At 36.2% G+C, this 17,041-nt stretch overlaps 1 protein-coding gene and 1 pseudogene across 5 annotated transcripts in view; one reads left to right on the forward strand and one right to left on the reverse strand.

Annotated features, from left to right (window-relative positions):
* Positions 1-7,288, forward strand: part of LOC149102416 (uncharacterized) — an 87,290-nt gene extending 80,002 nt beyond the window's left edge. For all 4 annotated transcript variants that reach the window (XR_016202280.1, XR_016202279.1, XM_089274489.1 and 1 more), the window contains one exon: positions 4,288-7,288. Coding sequence is in view for 2 of the 4 variants with exons in the window: in XM_089274489.1 (XP_089130615.1) it covers positions 4,288-4,340 (53 nt within the window). In the remaining 2 variants the exon portion in view is untranslated. The remainder of the gene's footprint in view (positions 1-4,287) is intronic.
* Positions 7,196-17,041, reverse strand: part of LOC110055616 (uncharacterized) — a 32,423-nt pseudogene continuing 22,577 nt past the window's right edge. The window contains exons 13-15 of the transcript XR_016202277.1: positions 16,304-16,496; positions 15,857-16,047; positions 7,196-13,478 (exon numbers count right to left, since the gene is read on the reverse strand). The product of XR_016202277.1 is annotated as an uncharacterized LOC110055616 (transcript). The remainder of the gene's footprint in view (positions 13,479-15,856; positions 16,048-16,303; positions 16,497-17,041) is intronic.

A 17,041-nucleotide genomic window follows, 5' to 3' on the forward strand; every position in this document is an offset into this window, starting at 1 on the left:
GTATTTCTCACATATGGTTTTATTCCATGCCCTTACTGGGCAGGGAGAAAATAATTAACATTGTTAGGTAAGCGTAAGTCCTTTTGGTTAATATATTTAGAGGTAGCTTTCTATAGTTTGCTGTTAACTTTGAAATTATATATTAAGTCATTTTTTCCCATTCATGCATCAGCCAATCCTGTAATGGTATTTGAGGTTCAGATAGTTTATAGATAATTAATTCAGCTGTCAGATACATGTAAGTTATCTCATGAGTTTACCTTTTCAAGGAACATGGTTTTCCAAGGGAAAGGTGTATATGATTTTATGAATTATCTTGATGGGATATTTCTCTATTTTCATTTGAATTCCGTATTGGTACCTGAGTATTAGATTAAACACCTTGTGTTTGTTGCTCCTTTTCAGAATGAATTGCTGACGTTTTAAGTGTAGCCCTGGATACTCAGATAAGCAGCCACAGGAGATACTGATGGTATGCAGGTAAATATGTTGACACTGCTAGTAGTGTTTGGCTTGTCTTATGTACATGTGTACGTAATTACAATAAAAGCTCTAATAAGCCTCTGGTCCAATTGTTAGCAAGTTTGACTCCAGATCAACTGGTCCTGATTGGTGCTCTCTAGGTTTGCTCCATTGTGTTTTTATGCAAAAGAGTTGGCAACATTGCCAGTGAAATGTAACGACAATCTGGCAGTACAGTCGAACCTGTATATAACGTCCCTGTATTAAACTTTCACCCTCTTTTAAGCAGCCAGTTTTCAAAGTACCACTTTTTTCCCATACAGATGCTTTATTTGTTACCTGTTTTGGGCAGCCACCTCTATTAAGGGCCCATTAACTGATTCATGGGTGCGCTCACGCGTGTTGCTAAAGAGGCAAAATTTCACTTTCGGTTACATATGTCAGCTTCAGCACGGAAAATAAAACAACTCAATAACTTGCAAATTTGCGTACATTTTAGAATTTTTTCATTATGTTTCACAAAATGCAAAGTAAAAAAAGTTCAAGCAAAGACAAAAATTTAATAAGAGAAAGACAGAAAAACAAGAGCAATAGAAAGAGAAAAACTAGCTCTGTGTGGCTTTGTTTGATCTTACCGAAGTGCGCTGGTAGTGGAAATTGAGCACACAGTGATAGGGTAACTTCCAATAAGTGTCGGGTGCACATCCGGTTTTCTTTAAGTGCTAAAGGAAATGTGGTTTTGATTAAATCCAGCCTTTTCAACAAATTTCGACTAAAGCCAACGTTAGAAACATAGCTATGCATTCCTTTTTCAAAATCCTGCTTTTTTCAGAAAATTACGAATTTTTCAATATTTGGAAGTTCTCTCAAAATCTGACCTTTCAGAAATGAAACAAAATCTATGCATAGCATAATGAGGATTTAAATTAAAATATTAAATCAATGAAAAAAATCCAGATAAAGTAATTTGCCTTGGAGCCTTTGCATTTCTTCAAAATTAGTCACATGACCATGGGCGTTGCCTGATGATGTCATCACTAGTGTTACTGACCATGAAAAAGTTAAAACACATGAAATAACTCTGAGCTAACTAAACATGATGAGGTTATATGAGAATAAATTTTCCTTAGCAACGGCTCGTAGAGATCAGTTAATTTGGCCCTCAAGGTTACAGTATACCTTCAGATCGGCAATTTTCCTCAAATTTAGATTTTTGATTCAAAGTAATGGTCGAAGAGTAATCTCTAATTTCTGAAAACAAAATCGAAAAAAACTTAATATTGGCAGAGAAATGGAGGTTTTACATTATGGCCAGAAGTAAACTTCCCTCTTGATTGACAGCCCTATAACATGTATGCAATCAACCAAGACTACTTTTGCGGGAATATTACTCATATGGATACCACGAATTGGCTGGCTACTCAGTTAATTTAAGAATGTTTTGTATATGCAACATACATGTAAAGCTTGCAAGCGATGTTACCATAGCAGCCAATTTTTTGTTATCAAGATAGGCTAAATTAAAGTTACTAAGAAATTTTGCCAACTACCATATGTATTCTAGCTTATTATTCCATTCTAGCTTATCTAGAGTAGCTAAATGTTGCGTGGTGGGGAGTCAACAAAGAAAGCTTCAAGAGCTACTTGTGTCCAGTACTCCATCTCATGGTAAAATGCCTGGCTACTAAGCTACGAACTAATGAACAAATGCGTTAAGTTCTTGTTGTATGTAAAATTCTACTGAAAACTGACAGGAATGAAAAAATTACTGGTTTAAAAATACCAGAGAAAGATCGAACAATTATGTCAAAGTTGGTAGACATCATGTACATGTATACTATTGCAAAACTAAAATTATAGGTGAGGGTTTCAGTTTGAAGTATTCTCTGGTTTCAATGTTTGTGAGTTTATGCTGGTTTGCATTCAATAAATCAAGAAATGTACATGTAAAGAACTTTCTCAAGCTCCACTTGAGAAGTATTTTGATCTCTTTCCAAAAACTTTTTTTCCGAAATTTGAGTTCCCAAACTCGGGGTGCAGCTTATTTGCGAGTGTGGCTTATCCACCAGTGTTTATGGTATATTACTCTTGATTAATCAAGTTATTACTGCTTTGTAGCATTCTTATTGTAACAGTTATGCCATTTTTTAGGGTTTTTATCATGACCTGCAAAAATCCTCACTCAAAATCATTATTCCACTCACACTTTTTTTTTTTTCATCAAAATTGCAATGTTTTTTTTTACATTTTAATCAAGTTATATCTTTCATTTAGTGGAAAGAAATATGTCCAACCTTGAAATTCTTTCTCATAAGTGCTAATTTACATATACAAGGCTCTGAAATGTTACAAATTGTCTTCTCTTTTTCACTGTGGCCTTTTTCACCTGGGGTAACCTTGAAATTGCACTGAATTCCTCTTTTGCACTCCATTTTAAATTTGCAAAGGATAAACTGGAAACTGGGCTTTAATCCATTTAAATGATCAACTAATTGACTGGCTGATTGAGAGGTTGATTGGCTGGTTGATGGACTGGCAGAAAGACTGATTAGCAATTGGAAATTTCTAAGTACACTTGTGAAGTGCATCAACTCATTGTCATCAACTCATCCTGTTAAACTTCTGGTTGGTCTCTGAACTGATTTATTCATGGCCTGTGTACATGTAATTGTTTAAGATAACAAATCAACTAGTAGATCGGGCATGGTGATTGATTGGCAAACAGACTGACTAACAGGTTAACTCATTGATGAACTGATATGTAGACTATTTGACATACTGACCAGGTGAACTTCTGTAGCAATGAAATAAGTAGTAATGAGTGCTACCCTTGGACAGTTTGTTAAGCAAGTGTAAAGAGCAAGCAAGGTGATTGAGTTACTAACTGACTGACTGAAAACTGGTAACTGAATATACTAACAGATAAAATGATTGGCTGAATTGCAGACAGACACAGACAGACCGACTGACAGACAGACAGGCAGGCAGGCAGACAGACAGGCAGGCAGGCAGGCAGGCAGACAGACAGACAGACAGACAGACAGACAGACAGACAGAAAGGAAGGCAGGCAGGCAGACTGACTGACTGACTGACTGACTGATTGACTGAATACTGGCAACTGAATATACCAACAAATAAAATCATTGGCTAAATTGCAGACACAGACCAACAGACAGACAGACTGACTGACTGACTGACTGACTGACTGACTGACTGACTGACCTCTTAGTTGACTGATTCACAGACTATTTGAGATTTTGTTAACAGGACATCAACATTGTGTTGACCAATTCCCTCTTAGTTAACTGAGGGTCGTACAGGGGTATTCTCATGATGATTTTATTTTCCGTGAAATGTGAATTTAGGAAATTATTCTTCATGATCTGTGACTTAAAGGTTTTGCATGACCCATGAAGAACTTGAATTATCAACCAATATTCTTGATTTAATCAAACACTTTTTCTTATGTGATTTTGAGACGCAAGTCCTCCATAAAATTTGTTAAGACAGAAACATCAAATGTGACCTCTGTATAATTAACGTTTTTAAGGCATCCGCAACTACCAAGTAATAGAGAGCTTTCCTTGATGTCTTTCACTTGATTTTCAAAAATGTCATATGACCTAGTAACACTCTTTAGAGCATAAGAGCAGGTTATTAAAGAGTACCTTGCTTGCTGTTTTTTCCATTGATTTCATGAACGGTGCCAGAGACCTGATCCTGTACAACCCTCTTAACTGCAATGTTAGGTACATGGTAATAATTATAAAAACTTGTATAACATTATTTCTTAGCCTGACAAATAAGTGTTCTTTCTTTTCCAGATCAGATGCCAACAGGGAGAAAGTGGACTAAATCTTCAAGCAGTTATCTTTAGAAGGGCTGCATATTCCATTTTGCAATCCAACTCTTGGGTGAACCAGGTAAACAAAGCTCTTGAATAAGCCAAGTTCTGCTCTGATTATTTGACTTCAGACATGCAGTTTGTGCCTTGATTATTTACACAATGAGTAAGAAAAGCTCTTAAATAACACTCTTTTAAACCAATTGTCCATGAAATTGTTAAATTTATCTTCTGTCTGATGTTCAAAAGTAAGCTGTTTTTTCAGAATTAGATTGTATTCTCACCTTCAAAGAAAATTGTTGAATTGGCGATTGTAAAACTTAGTGAGTAATTGGGCTGCAGTACCAATTGACTGGCCGATTGACATTGTTAAAGTAGCTATGGTCTATCAAGTTTGTTTTATACATTAACAATGAGAGAGAATTCCAGGTAAAACTGAGAGAAACCAAAATTTCATTCTGTCAAAATGATCCTTAAACTGGCACAGTGAAATTTCATTCTGTCAAAATGATCCTTAAACTGGCACAGTAAAACTCACAGTATCCAAACTATGTACAATAACTAAAACATGAAAAGACTGACTGATGGATGGATGGACTGACTTACGGACGAACGGAAAAATGGACAGATGGACAGACAGACAGACGGACTGACTGACTGACTAACTGACCAGCTGAGTGACTGTCTGACAAACTGACTGACGGATTAAGAAAGACTGACAGAGTGATAGACTGCTGACAGACAGACAGACAGACTGACTGACTGACAGACTGACTGACTGACTGACTGACTGACAAACAGACTGACTGACTAATTTATTGACTCGTGAGTGACCACCTGACTGGCTCATTACTGACTGATTGATGGATGCATGACCAACTGACTGACTAATTGACTTATGACTGACTTGGACTGACCGACTGACTCTTTACTGACTGACTGAATGATTGACTCACAACTGACTGACTGACTTTTTAAGGACTGCTGACTGACTCACTGATTGGCTGCTGATGGACTGCTAGCAGACTGACTGATTGACTGCTGACAGACTGCTGACTGACTGTCTAACTGACTGACTAACTATGATTGACTTATTCATGACTGCATGACTGACTGATTGACTGCTGACGCTGGATTGACTGATGGACTGTCAACTGACTGACTGATTGACTGTTGAGAGACTGCTGACTGATTGCCTGACTCATTCACTTTCCGATGGACAGAATCTGTGATTGGCTGATTGACTGACCAACAGTTTAAAGTGGTTGGCAGATGATATATCGACATTGATCTGTCGAACTTCTGTATCATGCAAACGACATTTTGAAAAAAAAATTATTTAAAGATAAAAATATTAAGAAGTAACTGAAGAAAACTCTTGCTACAGTACACTGCATGTCTGAAGTATTAAACACAGTCAAACCTCTCTAAATGACCACCTTGTGTAAAGTGACCCCCAGGAAGTGACCATCTCGAGTCTGAAATGTGACTACCTTGTAAAAGTCCCAAATTGTCTCGTGCAGGTAAATTATTAGAAGAGAAATTTATCTCTGATTTATAAGCACCACATTGGTTTGGCGAAGTACACAGAAGGTCGCCTACGGATTGGTTTGACTGTATCTCTATTTACTGTAAACCTTGATGGGTACGTTTCTCAAAGCATTTCCTCTCTTCTCGGCCAATATACCTTCAGATGTCATTAAAATCTTGAAAATGCACATTCAAGATTGCTGCAGATTTTTTTTTGTTTTTCGAAATTTTCCCCCTTTGTTCTACATTCTTCAAAAAACAAGTCTGTAAATATCATTTTCTAAAAGGACGGATGTTTACTATCGCGTGACTGATTTACCTTGTGTTACGAAAAGAACGTAATAATGTCACGCAAGATGAGAAATGCATGTACAGAAGTCTTTGTTGTGGAGTTTAAATCCTCAGCTAAAGCACTACAAGAGGGATAGCAGCAATTTAATTGCAAAGGTTAAAACTATTATAATTTTGATCTGTTAACATGCAAAAATTTACTCGTGAGGTGCAAACAGCATGCAGAAATTTGCATGTTTTGTTTTTATGATTTCAAATCAGTTGTCTTCAGTAGAATTACAATTACAACTTTGCTTACAATTTCACGGTTTCTTGATGTTGTGTGATCGGAAATTACAGAATTGAAAATACTCTGGAAAATACGCTGGAGTTGATGTATTTCCCGTGCGTACAACAAATATATTTCAGAGCCGTTTCTATTTGTCTTGAAAGCAAATATAAGCCGGCAAAACATCAATAAAATAATCTGTACCCGGTTGTGAATTTTCTCGGGTTTTTCAGCCATTATTTGGAAGCCATTCTTTCTAATAGGTTTTCGGAAACGTACTCTGAGGCAGCCCCAAGAGTGATGAGCATATAATTTCTCCTTACAATATTAATATATTTGAAAACCATCAACTCGGGATATTGTCTTGATATACTACCAAATTCTCAAAACAAAGATCAAATCACTTGGGGATATTAGTAAGGAGAACTGATATGTCCAGCTTAGGACTGAAACTCTTATGTTTACAGTAACTGAGGTCTTGTTTAAACTAAGCGGTACGATTCCAGCCTGGTTTTAGTAAACGGTTTTTTTCTGTTCCAATGTACGCCACAGATAAGTTTAAATTTTACGTTAGACTTTAAAACAATTCGGTGCAATTTCTCTAAATATATTTCATTCATTTAAAGTACTAAAAAGACGTATCTGTGGCGTACTTTGACATAAGAAACGAGCAGTTTACTAAAACTAAGTGTTGATGGTACTGCAACGTTTTACCAAGACTTTTCCAGAACTTGGCTTATTCTTGGTGAGTTTACCTGGTTCACTCAAATGGTTGGATTGCAAAGTAAAACAACTCAGGTGGAAAGATAACAACATTTTATTGAAATAAAAATTGTCTCTCTTGTCCATTATTTTGTTGAAAAAAAAATTAATAAAAAAACAATCTAGCCAATCTTGTCCCTGCTCTTTGGACTGCTTCCACTCTGCCTCTCCAAGTCGGTGTTGTTTCTTTAGTCCTCATTTAATATTCCAACTTTAATATCCTGGTCTGTTTTATCTGATCCTTTCATCCAAGCCGGGGACAGTAAGACACTTGGAAGAGTTGACCGTTTGCTCCTAAGTGGGTTGGACAGCGTAAAGGAAAGTGAGAGTTTGCTTCCCATGCCTTCGGGGTCTCAGTCTTAATTTGTCACAATGCCAAACTCGAGTAATTTTGGAATTAATGAGTTGAAAAATAATTAATATGCCAAATTCGTAATTTGGTTCAAGATGCTAATCCGCAAGTCAATGCATCGAAAAAATAAAAGATTTGCCAATAAGCTCGCCCTCCCGGAATATTTTGGATGAAAACCCATTTAAGTTGGAAATGTCCGCAACCTGGACAAGAAAAACTGAAGCGCTAAAGTAGGGCGCTCAATTTCAGTGCATCACCGTTGAAATCAAAGAAAGATTTGAACACAGAATCCGCCAGTCTGACCTCCGACCAAACCTCCGACCGACCGTCATTCCACCAACTTCACCAAAGAGCACAAGTCGCTAAAAGTCTTTCACCCGTGAAGCCACCGATGTCAAGTTTCTCTCTTTAATTTGGATGAAAGAAATTGGCCGATTATTACGGCAAATAAGCTTTAGTTTTGATTTAAAAATAAAAAGATCGCAAAAGGTTTAGATAATTATGCGTATTCAGCTTGTTTGTTTGTTGTCGTGTTTCATATCACGTGACGTTACTCTGGAGAATTGTTTATTCAAATGCAAATCCAATTCCCGTGCGAATGAGTAATTAGAAAGACAATTCTCCAGAGAGCATCCGTGATCTGAGACGAGCAATTAACACACGAAGCTGAGCGGGTCTTGTTATTTGAAAACTAAATCAAGCTAAAGATCTAAGCCGAATCTCTGCTAACAATGTTAAAAATTTTGGAGTAAGTATGAACTTAAGTTATGTTGTGTTTAAGAATTAAGTTAAATATTCATGCGCGCTAAGATTTAAAACTAGAAAATTGTTGACTAATAAATTTGTTCCCGATTGTTTTTATTTTAATTTCTCCGACTTTAGGCTTGAAATGGTTTTAAAATTCAACTTGACTCAATGATTTCCATTGCAGTGGTTTAAAATATTTTTGTTTATTAATCTAAAATTCCCATTCCAAGAGATTGTAGCGTCCTTCGCATCCGTGACTTCTCTGCTCACGCAATGTCTCTCCTCACTTTGTGGAGGAGCATTGCGTGACAATCCGAGGAACTCTTAATTTAGTGAATTTTACTGCACTTTAGTGGAAAAGAAATTGCGCCCACCTAAAAAAACACCCCCTGAAAACAAATGTTTATGATTATGAATTATTGTCATTGCAAAACAAAAACAAAAACAAAAAAAAATAAGAAATGCTATATTGATTTAATTTGTATCTATATAAGCTATACTTAATAACTTGGTGGTGGAAAGTTTTGAATTCCTGTTTAATTGGCTCGGTTGGTTAGAAATTAATAAGTGCTTAAATCAATGCCAAATGTTTCAGAATTGCTCTTCATCGACAGACTAATTAACCGTTAAATGGAATGCCGCCGTTTTATTTAACAGTTAACAAGCCTAACAACGAAGAATTATTCATCAACACCTATCATATATTAGTTTCTAATAAACCTCTAATTGACAAATAAGCTATTAAACACTCCAGAAACTTAAGGAAGACTAGGCATCAGCTGTCAGCATAAGGATTCCTGGGATTGTTTTGGTAACTAGCATGAGCTATTAGTTGATGGTTACCAAGGCAACCATTGACCATTCACAGCTCATGTTGCTTACCATAGCAATCCCAGATACCTTAGTGCCAAACAACCGGTGCTTACTGGTCCTCCTTAGCTTGTGAAGTGTCACTTAAACTAACGAAAGGAATTTTTCAAAAAGTTCAATGAAAATGAAAACATAGAATGAAAATAATTCAGTTAAGGAAGTGAAATTTTTCAAAAGGGAAAATGAAAATATAATATAATGCTCAGTAATAATTTGTTTTTTTCAAAAGATGTTTTGTTTATAATTGGGCCTATAGGATTTAATTTTATTATTCTAAAGTTAAAGTTTATTTTTAATGAAAAACTAGGAAAGAGAAGAATTTTTCGAAAATTAAAAATAAATATGTTATAAGTTCAATGAAAATGGAAACAGAATGAAAATAATTAAGTTTCTGATGTGAAATTTTTCAAAAGGGAAAATGAAAATTTAATATTAATAATGCTTAGTAATAATTTGTTTTTTCAAAAGATGTTTTGTTTATAATTGGGCCTATAGGATTTAATTTTATTATTCTAAAGTTAACTAAAGTTTATTTTTCAATGAAAAACTAGAAAAGAGAGAAAACCTGACCCAGTAGCAACCCAATCAGAGAGACCCCCAGTGACTCAGCTCAATTTAATGTCATTTGTGAAAATCCAATCAGGTCAGACCAATGAAATTCAGTGATCTCCCCTGTCTATGCCTTCTCTAGAGATGCACCTTCCTTGAGCCCCATAGTTCAGCACTCCTGTTTTACGTCCTTGGTTGTGGAACATTTCCTGATACATTGACTGCAAACAAGCATCCCGCTGGGCCGAAATTGATGGTGTGGTATTGTGACAAATTAAGTAAAACCGTAAAGACATGAAAAGCAAACTCTCACCTTCCTTCACACTGTCCACCCCACTTGAGAGCAAATGGCCAACTCTTCCAAGTGCCCAACTGTCCCCGGCTTGAATTACAGGCTCAGATAAAGTTTCCCAGGATTTCTCAGTTGGAATATTTCAGAGGACATCAGAAACACACCTTCTCAGAGGCAGAGCTTTCACAACCCAGCAGGGACGTGATTGGCTAGATTTGAATATGACCAATCTTTGGTCTTGATGTGTGTGCCACCTTCTGTCCTGGAATTAAATAAGAACTTAACAGCTTAATTAGTAGATACAGGCAAGCTCATTAGCATTATAAATACACTAATAAAGAAAAACATGGTTCTTTCTTAGTGATGGAAGTCCAGAAAAAATGCCAGAAACCTTAACCATGACCATGAGCAAGCTGCACTCAGGGTACTGAGCATTAATAGAATTTACTGTCCTATAAATCACGAGAATTTTTTGGAGCAACCGAGAAAGCCCAGAAATATAGCCCTGATAAATTCTGAGAATTTTTTGGAGCAACCGAGAAATCACTAACAAAACCTTTAAAGGAAGCTCAAGAGAACCTTCAGTGCAGCACCAGGAAAGAACCAAGAAACTAGGCATTAAGCAAGTTAATATACATTGGTTTTCATCAACAGTCTGCATTGTGTAGTTCTTGACGAGGATGTAAAATGTTTGTTTATACTTATGTGAGGGAATCAAGATTTGTTTCTAAATAAACATAAAAAAAAACATAAGAACTTAGAAATAAGGTAAAATGCAGACTGTTGATCTAAATGTGTTTAACATTAACATTAAATATCATTGTTAGTCTGGAAAAAATGCAACAAAAATTGAGATTGAAGACGAAAAGAAAATAACACTTTGGAAACTGAAAATAGCCCAATTCTAAAATAAATCCGAAATGAAGACCTTCAAATTAAATTGTGCTTAATTCTAAATTCTGATAACATTTTGTCTTCAGTAAGATTGACTCTTGAAAACTTTCCTACAAGCAGTTGGTGTCATATTTTCTGGCTTAAAGCCAAGAACGTTTGCATTAATGAAAATTTTGGTAAGTCTTGAAAGTAATCAATGATGTACATGTAGTCAAGAAGGTAAAAAAGATGGTGTGAACCAACCTTGATTACAGTTGGAAATTTTGTTCTGCTTGAGATAAGTGAATATTTTTTGGCTAGCAAAAGTTTAAGTTTGTGCTAATGAGCTTGCAGATCCACTTTACTAAGTGTGCGTTGAGATTGTTCAATTTAATTATAATTAAAAATTTTCCCTTGTTTATGAATTAAACAACCACCATCAAGCTACCAAGCACTTTAAAATGGTAAAGATGGATCAAATTAGTTTTTAATTACCGACTCCCAAAGAAAATTAAAATTATTTTTTGCACAAGTTTTAAAAGATTAATCAAAAACAAACATTTTATAGATATTTTAAGAAAGCTACAGTACGCAGTAAGGTTGAGCGGCAGCATGATGGTGATTGTTGCTCGAAAAGAGTTTAGTAGTGAATTATTTTTGTCTTTTAGGAAAGAAGTACATTGTACACTAAGATAAGAAGTAATCATTTAGCAAGCTACGTGTATCCTTCAGGCTGCGAAGTATTTGCTAGCTAAATTCTAAGAGTTCTACCAACTAATTTATATTACTTTTTCTTAGTCTGTGATGAAGCACACCCCAATTTGCAAGAGCTGAAAATTGAAAAACTGGACATCCTGCATCCTGGTCATAATTAATTTGCTGTAAGTTACTCAATGTGGTTTCAATTTTTAAGGTTAAGGATGGAACCTTAGCACATGCCCAATAAGAAAGTCACCTGATAAATAAGTTCCTAGCTGGTTCCTTTCCTATAAAGATAAACATAACTTTGCAAATTTTTAATTTTGAGTGTTATCAAAAGAATTGAGACTTACGGGTAGCTGCCAAGATCAGTGCAAAGCCTCACAAGAAAATAATGTACTGGACAGGTGTCTTTCTTGTGTTTGCAAATAATGTGAATTTTGATTAATAAACTCTTGAAATTTAGTTAAAAAGTGAGTTTGTTGTTAATCTGCAGAGGAAACTACATACAGTAGCAAAGAACTCTGATTCCAATCATTGACCCAATTGATCACATACAGTGTACAGCTATGGTGATCGATATTCAGTAGCAAAATGTTTGAAGATAATTTTTCTTTTAGAAGAAAAGCACTTATTTGAATAATGGTGGCACACACACTTATGTAGCATTAGACAACATTATCTGACTCAATACTAAATCCTTGCATTGGTATGCAGCTTGTGCAGTTATTGTAGTCTGTAAAGTATCGTTGATTGTGGTACAAAGTATGTTAGTTGGTAGTTAAGCCTGCAGGGTCAACGACAGTATATATATCTTAGCTGTCAACTGACATACTGAAGTCAGGTCTAGTTTTTTAGGTTCATCCAGGTCACAAAATTAATAAATCATTTGAAAGGTGCAAGTAGTTGTTGATTTCAGATTTTGTCAGCTTCAATCTATCCATTCTAAGTCAAGTTTGTGCTGGTTCTGTTTGAAGTTAAAGTTTGTTGGTTGGCTTGTTAAGGTCATGAAAAATTCATTTGTTAGGTGTAAGTAGTTGTTTGTGTCAAATGTTGTTGCAGTTTGTGCTGGTTCTGTTTGAAGTTACAAAATAATGTACAGTTTGTTGGCTGGTTTGTTTAGGTCATGAATAAGTCATAAAAATTTGTAAGGTATAAGTAATTGATAATGTCAGATAACTGTTGTCAGTTTCAATCCATCTGTTGCTAGTCAAGTCAATGCTGGTTCTGTTTGAAGGTAAAGTTTGTTGGTTGGTTTGTTGAGCTGATATGTAAGTCGTCTGTAAGGTGTAAGGTTGTCAGGGTTAGATGTTGTGAAGTGTCACTTTGTCTATTAAAAAGTCAAGTTTGTGTCAGTTCTTTTTGTAGTTAAAGTTTGTAGGTAGGTTTGTTTAGGTCATGAATAAGTCATTTGTAAGGTGTTAAATGTAGTAGTCGTTGGTGTAAGATGTTCTCAGTTTCACTCCATCTGTTGTTAGTCAAGTTTATGCTGGGTCTGTTTGAAGCGACAGTCTGTTGATTGGTTAGCTGAGGTCATGAAAAAGTAACTTGTTGTTGGCAAGAGGTGTTTGTTCCAATAAGTCAGTGCCTGTATGTAAGGTTTTCACTCAGTTTTACTTGCTCCAAACCAATGCAAGAAATTTACAAAGAATCTACTACAAGAACCTAGTTGAAGACTATGTCTAGCTAAAGAAATAACCAGCTAACCTGAACAGGGGTTGTGGAACAACAGCTGGGTGAAAAACCTCCCGGTACGTCCACTTGCTCCTAGGAGGAAAACCCCGGGCCAGCTGTACCCCATATTCAAAGGCCTCCCGGGCAGGGCCAACTTATTCTAATTAAATAAACTACTTATGATGCCATAAGCCATCTTGTCAGCTTGTCTACTACGTGGCTTGACTCTTTAAGCATCCTCTTTCCTGCCTGCCCTCTTGTCAGCTAAAAGAGAAATTAGATCATTAAAACGGAAGAAATAAATCCCACCGCTGTCTAAATGCCGCTTATTGTCCATTATGATGAGAGTTAGAAAAGTAGAATTGAACTGTCAGGACCGGGGCATGTGTACCACCGAGTCATGATACTGGTTTCAAGGAATTGTACTAATTTCACGCCCACCTAACAACTCAGGCACAAAATGCTGTCCCTAGAATTTTTGTTTTTTTAACATACCAAGCCTACCAAAACTCGAACGCACTCTTTAATCTACGATTACTACTAGTTTTAATAGTTAATGATTCCTTGTCTGTATACAGCTTAGTCCATAGTTAACAGAGGGGACTGGTCATGAAGCCCAGCAAACATCAAAGGAGGACAAAGATGCCAAGATTTATGTTGGAAGGTCCACAACCGTGCACAATCTTTTGTTTTGCGCTCATACACTATGCATGAATTACGTACACGTTTCTATTGGTTTGTTCCGGTATGGAGTAAACAACTATTGTGTTTTGTGCACAGTCAATGCCAAAAAGAGAACAAAAACATACTACAAAGGACTTTGACAAGTTTCAGAACCATTTCCCGCTATCAACTACATGTATGCTTAGTCCAACAATTAAGTCACCTGTAAACATGAATAAAACTGACCAAATACAGACTACACAAACTATATTCATTCCCTCAAGGATCTTCATGAGGATCTTATCTAGGATCAAGATCTTTAAGGATCTTCAAGATTTTGATCAAAGATCTTACAAAGGCCTTTAAAAATCTTAGAAAATCAGTGCAAGATCTTTATAAGATCTTTCATTTAAGAATCTTTGCAGATCTTTCAAAGATCTTTTAAGAATCCTTAAAAAGATCCTTAAATCACTAGTAAGTCTTTAAAGATCTTGTGAGAGGCATGAAGGGCAAGGCAACTTCCAAGATAAAACTTTTGCACCACAAACATAACCTGAACACCCTGTCTGCAATAAGTGCACTGTATACCGAACTTATAAGCATCCTGAGCTTCCAAATTAAATTAGTTCTCAGGGCAGAGTCATTGTTCTTGATTCTCGGAGCTACATTTGTCCCATAAAAGGAATGAAATCCTACATGTAATATGAATGCTTAACACATTTTTATTTTTATTTCACATATCGACACCAGCTTTTTTGTGTGTCTATCCTCTTATTGACGATAAAGTGCATCAAAATATTGTAAGTTACAGGATCCACTCGGCAGTGCTTGTGGATCCACAGTCTTCTTTGATAATAGTGCAATGAAATTTATCATCAGTGAGAGGCTATAAAAAGAAATAAATTTACCATGATTAAATTCTTTTATTTTAGGACATTTTAGATACAGAAAACAATACTAATCAAGCAAAGACTTCCCTTCCAATGATGGAAAATGCCACTTGTAGGCAAAATTGCAAGGAAATCACAATTTCTTTCAGCCAAAATGACTTTTGATTGATTTGATTTTGAAAATGTTGGGTTTTAAAACTCCTCGAAAATTTAAGGTGGCCCTGAACCCTATGTACAGAATTTTTTAAACTTTGCCAAACGTTGCATCTTATCATGCTTATCAAAAGTTGATACTATAAAAATATCACCATGCTGTTTTTGAATTATAAGCCCCTAAAGCATTAGGTTATACTGTTGCTATGGTAACCTATTGCATCATGAAAATGATAACAACGTGTTCACCAATGATTGGGCAGTTGATTGATACCATGATTGTAGCATCAGGTGATAAATCTAAGTGCTGGAAACTGTTTTGAGCCACCTTAAGTTCTAATTGGCTTTCATTGCAAGCATGAAATATAAAATTTTATCAGTTGTATGAATATCATACATGTACTTACCGAAAGCACACATAACAGGCTTTCAAAAAGGGGGTACATGTCATGAAAACCTTAGTTTAAATGTTCTGCACCAAAGATTTCCTGGTTGAATGGAAAGCCTTGACCTCCTGTCTAATTTTACATGTATTTGGAAGTATAGCATGTATTATTTATTACAGAAAAGGTGCTCCAAAGCAATGACAGCTATGAGGAGATTCTCCCAGGTTCAGATTGCTTTGCCTGAAATTTTAGCAAGAATATCTTGCAAAGATGGTCGATCATGTGTACTAAAGGCATCCGAGTCGAGTGTCGATCGATAACCTCGATCGACACTCAATCAATACCCAATCGACACTCATCAACACCTTGGTCGACACTTGCCCGACTATTGACCGACTGTTGATCAAGTGGCAAATGAGTGTCGACCGAGTATGGATCGGGACCTCAGTTGGGTACACATCAAGACATCATTTGAGGGCATCAATGGACAATCGAACGTGGATGTCTTTAGTACACATGATCCAAGATGGTTAAAAGACAGTGTATTTACCTGGTTGGTCAAGGTCTGAATGTTTTTGATTTCCACTGTCCACCCAGAGTTGTCCACTCATGCCCATCCAGTTTTTTCACCACGTGTCCAATAAAGCCCACTGTACATTCATGTATGTCCACGTCCATCTGGGTGTATCCAATGTCCCATCCTGGTTTGTCCACTGTGTTTCCAAGCTTGCTCGTTGCCGACTAAGTAATATAAGATACATGTAAGATGAGATGAGATGAGATGAGATGAGATAAAGCGTTTATTTAGAGTTAACACATAATTATGGTGGACATAAAGAAACAATTCTCACTGGTGGTGAAATTCTCAACAACTCAGTCCAATGATTATTACTTAAAAAAAACAATATTATTATTATGTACAACAAGATACACTTGTACTGGTAATTTACAATAACATTAATTTTTTTTTCTACCAGTTAAACCTGGTTGCATTTACCTGGTTGGTCAAGAAATGAATGTTCTTGGTTTTCCATTGTCCATCCAGAGTTGTTGAGTTGAGTCCATCCAGTTTTTCCTCCATGAGACCAATATTGTCAACTATGCATTCAAGTTTGTCCACTGTCCATCTAGGTGTATCCAGTGTCCCATCTTGGTTTCTCCACTGTCTCTTCAGTCTTGTTCATTGCTGACTAAAAAATTGGGAAATTCAGAAAAGATTCTTGTTGATGGTGAAATTATCAAGAACTCAGTCAAATGACTATTGTTAAAAAAAAAAACTTTATTGTAAAGACATAATTTATTTTTTTCTAATAGATAAACCCAACCAAGGTGTGTGCCTGGGGTATCCAGGGGCTTCCACTGTAACCAACCTGCCCCAGTAGATAGAATACTGCCCCCATGGCCACCAAATCCCTGTAAGCTAATCATGAGACCTCATTCCAAGCACAATTGAATCAGAAATATAGAGGATGGGATGGGATGGAGGAACACTTGAAACAACTGATACAGTGCCCTTCAAGACTACTTAACAACTGCTACAAAGCCACTAGAAAAACGGTTTGAGAACTCGAAGAACATCTACAATGTAGCTGTGAAGAAGCTGCAACACTCCATGTGAGCTTGCATTTGTAAGTTTGACAGCTCACTGAAGGAGCCTGCTAAATGTGTGGCTGTTTACAATATAGTTTGTGGCTGCTATAAAAATTGAATCATTAAACTGTGCGCTTTTTAGTGC

This window comes from Orbicella faveolata, unplaced genomic scaffold (genome assembly GCF_042242905.1).
Source record: "Orbicella faveolata isolate gen_17 unplaced genomic scaffold, um_ofav_v1 contig_36, whole genome shotgun sequence".
NCBI lineage: Eukaryota > Metazoa > Cnidaria > Anthozoa > Scleractinia > Merulinidae > Orbicella > Orbicella faveolata.